The sequence below is a fragment of the Haliaeetus albicilla genome, chromosome 31 (assembly GCF_947461875.1).
Source record: "Haliaeetus albicilla chromosome 31, bHalAlb1.1, whole genome shotgun sequence".
Lineage (NCBI taxonomy): Eukaryota > Metazoa > Chordata > Aves > Accipitriformes > Accipitridae > Haliaeetus > Haliaeetus albicilla.
Window position 1 is genome coordinate 1,912,402 of NC_091513.1, and position 9,901 is coordinate 1,922,302.

General features: G+C 54.1%; 1 protein-coding gene across 1 annotated transcript; it reads left to right on the forward strand.

Annotated features, from left to right (window-relative positions):
* The first annotated feature begins 5,991 nt into the window (after window positions 1-5,991).
* LOC138683193 (olfactory receptor 14C36-like) lies at window positions 5,992-9,208 on the forward strand. Its single transcript, XM_069774725.1, has 2 exons — window positions 5,992-6,118; window positions 8,229-9,208. The coding sequence occupies exon 2, from the start codon at window positions 8,252-8,254 to the stop codon at window positions 9,206-9,208; it is 957 nt and encodes a 318-aa protein (XP_069630826.1). The 5' UTR covers window positions 5,992-6,118; window positions 8,229-8,251.
* The last annotated feature ends 693 nt before the right edge of the window (window positions 9,209-9,901 follow it).

Genomic DNA, 9,901 nt, shown 5'->3' on the forward strand with positions numbered 1-9,901 from the left:
ATTTACTGAGCCCTGGTCTACCCAGCCCGCGCAGGTAGGGAGGCCAGGTCTACACCACTGGCACCGGCAGGGAGTCCAGTTCCACCCCGCCCTTGCCTGTACGGTGTCCTGGTCTAGCCCGCGTACTCCACTAGGGGTGCCAGGTCTTTCCCACCGGTGCCGGCAGGGAGGCTAGGTCTACCCCGCCCGCACAGTTAGGGAGGCCATGTCTACCCCACCAGTGCTGGTTTTGAGGAGAGGTCTACGCTGCTCTCGCGGTTAGGGAGGCTAGGTCTAATCCACCCGCACAGTTAGGGAAGCCATGTTTTCCCACTCCCTTGCCAACAGGGAAGCCAGATATACCCTGCCCCCTTGGCTGGGCAGCCCAGGTGTACCTCGCTGCTGCCAGCAGGGAGTCGAGGTCTACCTCACACGTGCGTTTAGAAAGGCCACGTCTACCCCATCGGTGCCCTTCAGGAGGCCAAGTCTACCCCGCCTGCGCGTTTATGGAGTCCTGCTCTACCTCGCCCGCTCGGCTAGGTAGGCCACGTCTACCCCACCCTTGCTGGTAGTAAGGCCAGGTCTAGGCCACTCGCACGGTTAGTGAGGCCAGGTCTACCCAACTGGCGCCGGTCTGGAGGCCAGGTCTACCCTGTCTGCTAGGCTAGGGAGGCCAATTCTACCCTGCCAGCACTGGCAGGGAGGCTAGGTCTACCCCACCGGTGCCAGTAGGGAGGTCAAATCTAGACTGCCAGCTCGTTAGAGAGACCAGGTCTACCCCACCCGCGCAGTTAGGGAGGCCATGTCTACCCCACTGGCACCGGTCTTGAGGCCAGGTCTACCCCGCCTGCACATTTAGGGAGGCAAGGTCTACGCAGCTTGCGCGATTAGGGAGGCCACGTCTACCCCGCCATTGCTGGTAGGGAGGCCAGGTCTAATCCACCTGTGTGGTTAAGGAGGACATGCTTTCCCCCTCCCTTGCTGATAGGGAGGTGCGGTCTACCCCACCCGCTTGGCTAGGGAGCCCAGGTCTACCCCGCTGGTGCCAGCAGGGAGTCCTGATCTACCTCACATGTGCATTTAGAAAGGCCAGGTCTGCCCCAACAGCACCGTTCGGGAGGCCAGGTCTACCCTGCCCCTGCTGGTACGTATCCTGGTCTACCCCGCCCACTAGGCTAGGGCAGCCAGGTCTACCCTGCAAGCACCGGCAGAGAGGCTGGGTGTACCCGGCCAGTGCAGGTAGGGAGGCTAGGTCTACCCCACCGGTGCAGCAGGGAGGCCAGGTCTACCCCACCAGCGCCGGTCGGGAGGCCAGGTCTACGCTGCTCGTACAGTTAGGAAGGCCTGGTCTACCTTGCCCGCATGGGTTCGGAGGCCTGGTCTAACCCGCCGTGCGGTAGGGGAGGCCAGGTCTACCACGCCTGCACAGCTAGGGAGGCCAGGTCTACCTCTCCAATGTGGATATGGAGGCCAAATCCACCCCGCCTGCTCGGGTAGGGAGACCAGGAGTACCCCAGTGGCACGGTCAGGAGGCCAGGTCTATCCCGCCCGGTTGGGTAGGGAGACCAGGTCTCCCGCTCCCACGCAGATAGGAAGGCCAGGACTACAACACCATTGCCATCAGGAAGCCCAGTTCTACCCTGCCCTTGCTGGTAGGGAGGCCAGGTATACCCCGCCCGTGCGGTTAGGAAGGCCTGGTCGGCTCTGTACGCGTGGGTAGAATGGCCAGGTCTAAACTGCCCACACGGTTAGGGAGGCCAGGTCTACCCCACCTGCACGGTTAGGGAGGCCAGGTCTACCCCGCCCGCTCAGGTAGGGAGACGATGTCTACCCCACCAACGCCGGCAGGGTGGCCAGGTCTACCCCGCCTGCGCGGTTAGGGAGGCCAGGTGTACCCAACCGGTGTCAATCTGGAGTCCAGGTCTACCCTGCCCACTCGGGTTGGGAGACCATGTCTACCCCACCGGCGCTGGTAGGGAGGCCAAATCTACCCTGCCCTTGCCGGTAGTGAGACGTGGTCTACCCCACCCGCTAGGCTAGAGAGGCCAGGTCTACCCCACCGGCACCAGCAGGGAAGCCAGGCCTACCCCTCCCATGCAGTTAGGGAGGCCAGGTCTAGCCACCGGTGCAGCAGGGAGGCCAGATCTACCCTATGGCACTGGTAGGGAGGCCAGGTGTACCCCATCCGTGAAGTTAGGGAGGCCAGGTCTACCCCACCGGTGCCAGTAGGGAGGCCAGGTCTACCCCGCCTGCGCAGTTAGGGAGGCCTGGTCTAGCCCACTCGCGCGGTTAAGGATGTGGCAGTACATCCTGACCCCTCATCCTGCCAGCAGGAAACAAAACTCCAGGAAGGGAGAACGGGAAGGAAACCCTGGAGGCTGCAGGTTGAAATTTGAACTGGCTAATCGAGATGCGCCAGGTACACTGAGGTGACCCTCCTAGCCAATAGAATTAAATGACCACAGGTCAGATTCGACAGGGGTATAAACGGGGTCCTGCCAGAGGACACATTGGCAGTCTTCCTCAGAGCAGCAGGTCAGCAGTTGGGGACTCCCTCTTGGGTCAGGGCACCGCCTGAGGTAACTCCACAAGGGAGAGAGCCCTCAGCTTTTAGGTGCACATTTTGAGCCATCGCCTTAAATCTTGGGGATACTTAAGTCAGCCATGTAGTATTAATTCTCTTTACATCATTGAGCATGTGGACTTCTAACTAACTTTTGCTGAAGAATATATCTGAGTTTTAACACCTGTTGGATTTAGGTCAGTCCTGCATCCGTAACACCCACCCAGGCCAACTCCCCCCAGTTTATATACTAGGCATGATGTCACATGGTATGGAATAACCCTTTGGCCAGTTTGGTTCAGCTGCCCTGGCTGTGTCCCCTCACAACTTCTTGCGCCACTCCAGCCTTCTGGCTGGCTGGGCTTGAGAAGCTGAAAAATCCTTGACTTTAGACTAAACATTACTTAGCAATAGCTGAAAACATCAGTGGCTTATCAACATTCTTCTCATACCGAACCCCAAACGTAACACCGTACCAGCTGCTAGGAAGAAGAAATCTATCCCAGCCAAACCAGGACACCACCACACGGAGGAGAGCAGACACTGCACTGGAGGGCAGGGCCGCCTTCCCAAAGGACATAGGCATGCTGGAGGGGTGGGCCAAAAGAGGGCTGCATGCTATCCAGTAAGGACAAATCCAAAGTCCTGCCCCTAAAGCAGACCAAGCCCCTCCAATGAGGGAGGCAAGGGGCTGCATGGCTGCGTAGCAGCTCTGTGGGAAAGGCTCTGGTGGTCCTTAGGTGCCATGAGGCAAAAGATGAACCAGCAGCAAAGATGACCAACAGAATCAAGGGCTGCGTGAGCAGGAGCACAGCCAAGGAAATTGATTATCCCTCTCTCCTCAGAACATTTTACATCATATCCAGAAGAATTCCCGAGGCTTTGAGCCCCCTGTAGTGCCAAAGAGACATTGGCAAACTGGATCCAGGTCAGATGAGGGCCACCAAGGTGATCAGGGCTGAAGCACTTGTCATGTGAGAAGAAGCTAAAAGAGCTGGCCTTGTTCAGCTGGGAGAAAGGAAGGTCATGGGGGAACCTGCAGCAGCATGGCACTGGTCCTAGTAAGGCTGAGTCAGGCTTATGTCCGTGGTACAAGACACAAGGGCAAGAGGCAATGGGCTGGAAAAAGAGAGGGTCAGGGCACATACAGGGCGAAACTTTTCCAACACGAGGAGAGTGAAGCGCTGGAAGCTGTTTCCCAGAGACTATGCAAAGGCTTGATCCTGGCAAGTGATGAAGAGATGTTTACATAAAGACCTGAATAACCTGTTCTGACCCTGCTTTGTGCAGGAGGCTGGTCAAGACACCTGCCAAGGTCCCTTCCAGTGTGAATGAATGATGCTGTCCTTCCCTCCCCTTCATGTCTTCCAGTGAGGGAAAGCTCTCTGGTTCTCCCTGGCCACAGAAGTCATTCACATCAGGTGCTGGGCTGCTTTGCAAGTGACCCCAAACAGCCCTGACCACATTCTTTGCTTCCATTTTACTTCCCTGAAACTACAAGTGCTCCTGTTTTACTATCATAATACCATCCAAAAAGAACAGACTCCTTGTTAGTCTTTTCCCCATTGGTCATGCATTACTTCTTTTGTAGCCTCTTCTGGTGTTTTTGAGAGGGTTCCGGTGGCATTTTGCACCTTGGTAGGAAACTCCATGAAGCGCATCATTCTCTTTCATCACCTGCAGTGTCCTGTAATTCTCCATATTCATCCACTGCTTGAGGCAGTGGCCCACAGACCTGACATGTTGAGGTGGTGTATTTTCAGCCCAGAGGGCTCTTGAGACACTTGTGGATTTGGCCAAAGAAACCTCCAGAAGTTTTACAAGGCAAAGGGGACAAGGTTTGCACTGGCTCAGAATAACCTCATGCATTGGGACAGGCTGTGACATGACTGGCTGAGGAGTTGCCTGGGGGGAAGGGTATTGTTGTGGAGGGACATCACACCAATGTGATCAAGTGAAGTCCATTTACTACAACATTTGATACAGTTATATACCTTATGCGCTTGTGCACGCGCCCTATACAATACTCTAATTGGTACAATACCCCGTTTCACGCGACACTATCTTATTCTCTATTGGCTGAGCAAGCTTCTTCACGAGGTGTCCAGCAGTCACTTATCTCATTCTTCAGCATCCAGGTGTTGTTTGTCAGGCTCTTCTTATCTTCCTTTTTCCCAGCGTACAAGGACACAGCGTCCTTGTCTGCTCCAGCGTTTTGTAAACTTATGCTTCGTTCCCACCTAACGGCTGGATTGCTCACATTCCTTTGCCCAGCCAAGAAATCCTCAACAATTCCCCCTTTTTGTTTTTGAGCAATCCAAGTTTGCCTAATAACTTGGGGTGCCATTTTCCTTAACAAGCTGAACAAGGTAGAATTATTACAATAGCTAAAATCACAACAACTACAATAATGCCCGCAATTCTTTGAGCCAACCCGTTACCCCTAATGACCCAGACCATGAGAAAGATGAACCATCCATACATTCTTGTGCCATCTTGCTCCGCGAATTCAGCCCAGCAATCGGGAGGTGCCAGCATCCCGTGGGCGTCCCCACGGAGGCAACGATGGCCTCACCGTACACCAGCCCGATGCTCTTCGGAAAATCCCGGTATCTATACATTTGCAGAGGAATGGGTTTTAGCACACATGGCCAGCGGGTGCCAAAAAGTCCGCCTTGGTTGCAATCTATGACGCATGCGCTCGCTGGCCAGGCGTGCTGCACGAGTCATAGTCATCTTGTCTATTGGTTCATGACTGCAATCGTTCATATGAATACATGTATAAACTGCCATGAAGATGAGTAGGAAAAGGTTCATTTGGCCTTTATTTGGGCATAAGCTGTCATGTCACTTGGCCATAGGAATTTCCCACCAGGCTCATACATGATTCCCGAGATGTTGCCCTGCCTCTATGAACTTCTCCATTACAGTTTGCTGTTACCTACATGTATCTTGGACCACCTCTGGCAACTCAAATGTCACCAGGTATTTGTGTCTGAACACCTGACTCCTGCCTTCCAGCTCCATTAACTCAGATGGGAGCTGAGAGAAGGAGCTCCCATGCAGATGCCTATTTTGTGCACACCTGAAGAGAGTCAAGAAGAATCCCACCTCCTGTGGCTCTGTGGTGTGCATGGGAGGGAGCTGAGTCTCCTTCAAATGCCATGAATACAAAATGAAGGCTGAGATGCCTGCATAGTCCATGGATCCCTTCCCTCAGTAGGTGCAAAGGAGATCCCTGCCCTTCACTCTCTGAGTATCCTGTCCATAAAATAACACGACAAATGCGGTACATTAAAAGTAATTCTGAGAGAGGAATTATATTTTTGGAAAGAAAAGAATGTGGCATGTAAATGAAACTTTGTCTCTGAGAAGAGAATTTTCTTTCAGGAAAGAAGTGTTCCTCCTTAACTGAGGGAGGCAACATCAGTGTTTGCTTCAGCCTCTTTCCCAGCAGGTTCCCCTGGAGCCCCAGGGACACCTGGAGGGAGCCCAGAGGGGGCAGAGAAAGGGCTGCCTTGGGCTGGTCCTCTGCTGCTGAGCTGGGCTGGGCTCCTGGGCTGGAGGGAGCTCATGGCAAGCAGGCAGCACTGCAGAGAGACAGCTCTGCCCAGGAGCAGCTCCTCTGCAAAGCGCAGCAGGGCTGAGGGCACTGCCTGCAGTCACCGAGGGGAGAGGAGGGAAGGGAGAGGGAGGTTAAAGGCAGTGTGGGGTGGGAGGAGAGAGGAGAGCTGTCCTGGAGAAAAATCTTGACAGCCCTTCACAGGGTAAGTCTCTGGCAGCAGGGCAATGCAGCTGTGGTTCCTGGAATGACCTCCTAAAGCTGGTACATTCTAAAGCCTATGGGATCTGTCAGAGGGACTCTCACAGTGTCTGCAGTGTAGAGAAAAAGGCCGTGCTTTGGAGCACAGCTTCCCTGCTGCACCTTCAGAGGGACAGGGCATGTCAGCTGCCTTCACCAGGGGATGGCTGCAGAGTGTGAAGGTGGGTGTGCAGCCAGGGGTGCCCAGGGCTGTCCTTCTGAGCAGGGTCCCTGCACCGTGGGGGGCTGTGTGCTGGGGCAGGGACTCTGCCACCAGTCAGGGTAAGTACTCAGCCTGACTGGGGAACTGCAACAGCAGAGTGGGGAGAAGCTGTGGGTGGAAAAACAACTTGCAGCAGGACAAGATCCTTCTGCTGACAAGAGGGTGCTGTGTGGGTCAGGGCAGCTCACTGCTCCAGATCACCCCTAGGACATTTCCAAGGGCACTTTTCAAGGGGAAGGTCGAAGTAGGGATTACTATATCATAAAGATCTTTCCTGAGCCTGTGTTTTCTGTTTCCTAGTCTTGGGGAATTTGGGGAGAGAAATAGAAGAGTAGCTGTTATGCTTGAACAAGTCCCTGAGACTCCTGAGCTGTAACTTGGAGTGACCAGTAAGTCTGATAGGAGCCTCCTGAAGTAGAGCACAGGGACTGAGAACAACTGCCTGGCTGTGCTGGTGTCTGGGAGGTGGCATGCACAGCTGGGTAAGGGTAACTCTTTCCTGAGGCTTCAGCTGCCTCTCCCCTTGCCTCTGAGCCAGTCAATCTCTGCTTTTTTCCTTGGTTCTCCACTTGTCTGTGTTACTGTTACCTTGCTGCTGCTGTCAGGCTCTGTGGGGATGGGAGTTTCAGCTGCAGAGATACACACACACTAATATTGTGGGTCCTCCCATGCAGGTGTGTCCATGGGAACAAGTGTCCCAGCTTTCCTATCATCTGAGGGGTTCTGCTCAATGGTGTCTGTGGGGCTGGGGAATGAGCTGATTCTCCCTTACAGAGATGCCATCACATCAGGTCACTGGGCTATCACCTCCGAGTGTCCTTCCAAGCTGTTAGCTGCCCTGCAGGATGCAAACCTGTCTCACAGCAGCTTTCTGTGATCTGAAAGCCCCATGGAGAAGCACAGAGATGCTAGGACTGAGGAAATGCTCTTGGGCTGGTGAAATGAGCCCAGTGTGTCCTTGGCTAGAAGCAGGGTGCTGAGACTTTGAGAAAGGGGGAGACATTTGGTGGTCTGCTGTGGATGTCTCAGGTCTCAGGAGCCTTCAGCATTTCTTCTGCACTCCGGCAGAACAGCGTGAGCCAGGCAAGTCAAGAGGATTGCCTGTGTCTTAGTGCCTAGAGAGGGGGAGCTGGTCTGTCCTTCTGTCTAGTTCCTACTTTCACTCTGCTTGCACCTTTCTGAGATGGAGGGTGATCACACTCCCATTTTTTACTCTGAAAAGCCACCAGACACTGCTGAGAGCAAACAAAACTCCCCAGGGGCGATGTAGGCAGCTGTAAAAAAACCTAGAACTCTTAAAATGCTTTTGCCCTCCTGGTTCCTTAGCACTGGGAGTGCAGATGCTGACAAGCTCTTCTGGGTTAGGAGTGGCTTCAGGTGACAAATTCAAATACCAGACTGGCCTCTGCCCGCACTGGTCCCATGAACCCACAGCTGCAGAGCAGGGCTGACCTTTCAAGAGCCCATGGGCAGAGGCCCTGCTCTTCACTGCACGCTCGGCCAGCACCAAGCAGGGCTCCAGCCACAGACCTGAAGGAAGGTCTCCTAGAAAAGGAAAAGGGTCTGTGTGTGTGAGAGTGGGAGGGTCTATGGGAAATGGCTTTGATATTGCTCTGAGAATAATGCCCTGACTCTTCACTGTCTTTTTTCTACTTTGACAGCACCCCATTCCCAGAGGAAGAAAATGTCCAACGGCAGCTCCATCACCCATTTCCTTCTCCTGGCATTTGCAGACATGCGGGAGCTGCAGCTCTTGCACTTCTGGCTCTTCCTGGGCATCTACCTGGCTGCCCTCCTGGGAAACGGCCTCATCATCACCACCATAGCCTGTGACCACCACCTCCACGCACCCATGTACTTCTTCCTCCTCAACCTCGCCCTTCTTGACCTTGGCTCCATCTCCAGCACTGTCCCCAAAGCCATGGCCAATTCCCTTTGGAATACCAGGGCCATCTCCTACCCAGCATGTGCTGCACAGGTCTTTCTGTTAGTCTTTTTGATCTCAGCAGAGTGTTTTCTTCTGACTGTCATGGCCTATGACCGCTACGTTGCCATCTGCAAACCCCTGCACTACGGGACCCTCCTGGGCAGCAAAGCTTGTGTCCACATGGCAGCAGCTGCCTGGGGCTGTGGGTTCCTCTATGCTGTGCTGCACACTGCCAATACATTTTCATTACCCCTCTGCCAAGGCAATGCTGTGGACCAGTTCTTCTGTGAAATCCCCCAGATCCTCAAGCTCTCCTGCTCAGATGCCTACCTCAGGGAAGTTGGGGTACTTGTGGTTAGTGTCTCTTTTGTATTTGGGTGTTTTGTTTTCGTTGTGCTGTCCTATGGGCAGATCTTCAGGGCTGTGCTGAGGGTCCCCTCTGAGCAGGGACGGCACAAAGCCTTTTCCACATGCCTCCCTCACCTGGCTGTGGTCTCCCTGTTTGTAAGCACTGCCATATTTGCCTCCCTGAAGCCCCCCTCCATCTCCTCCCCATCCCTGGACCTGCTGGTGGCAGTTCTGTACTCAGTGGTGCCTCCAGTTGTGAACCCCCTCGTCTACAGCATGAGAAACCATGAGATCAAGGATGCCCTGAGAAAACTAATGACTGCATGCTTTTTAGAAGGAATAAACTACCTCTTGTCTTCTGCATAGTACTTATATCTCATTACAGACCCAACCTGTCTTTTGCTGGTCTTTTTATGGTGATTTTGGGTGTGGTTTTATTCCTTCTTTTTCACTTTGTTTTATTTATCTGAATGCTTTCCACAAAGAAATGTCTTTCTTCCTCCTGTTTCTAATTCACAGTCTGTCCAGGCTTTGCTGTGCCCTGCAGGCTGTGCAAATGAGCTGTGCCTTCTGGATGTTTAAACAAAATAAAGGGCCCTGCAGTGACTTGGTTTTCCAAGTTTCTTCCTCCCAGACCTTCTCTGCAGCTGCAGGGAGCAGTGCCTGTGTGCAGAGGGGAAGAAGAAAAGAGTCCTGGCACAGCAGCAGCGCCACGGAGCACCAGTGCTTGGTCTTTTCTGAGCTGCTCTCTTCCCACTTCCATGCTTTCCTTCTGAACCCTTTGGTTGGTGGAAGGCCTGAGTGCTCTTCAAGCTTGGTTAGAGTCCTGCTGTGTGGCAGGCCTGTGACCGCAGGCAAGGACAGGCAATGGGCACTTGTGTGACAGAGCTGGCCTCCATAGCAGCATTTCCATCATACAAGGGGATCTCCTCAGGCCTTGTGCCACAGATGCCCCCCAGCCCTGGGGCTCAGCCCTCTCCACCCCCGAGGAGCTGCTGTGCCCTTCAGAGGGTCTGGGGCTGTGGGGTGAGTGCCCAGAGCTCTGCCGCACCCTGTGGT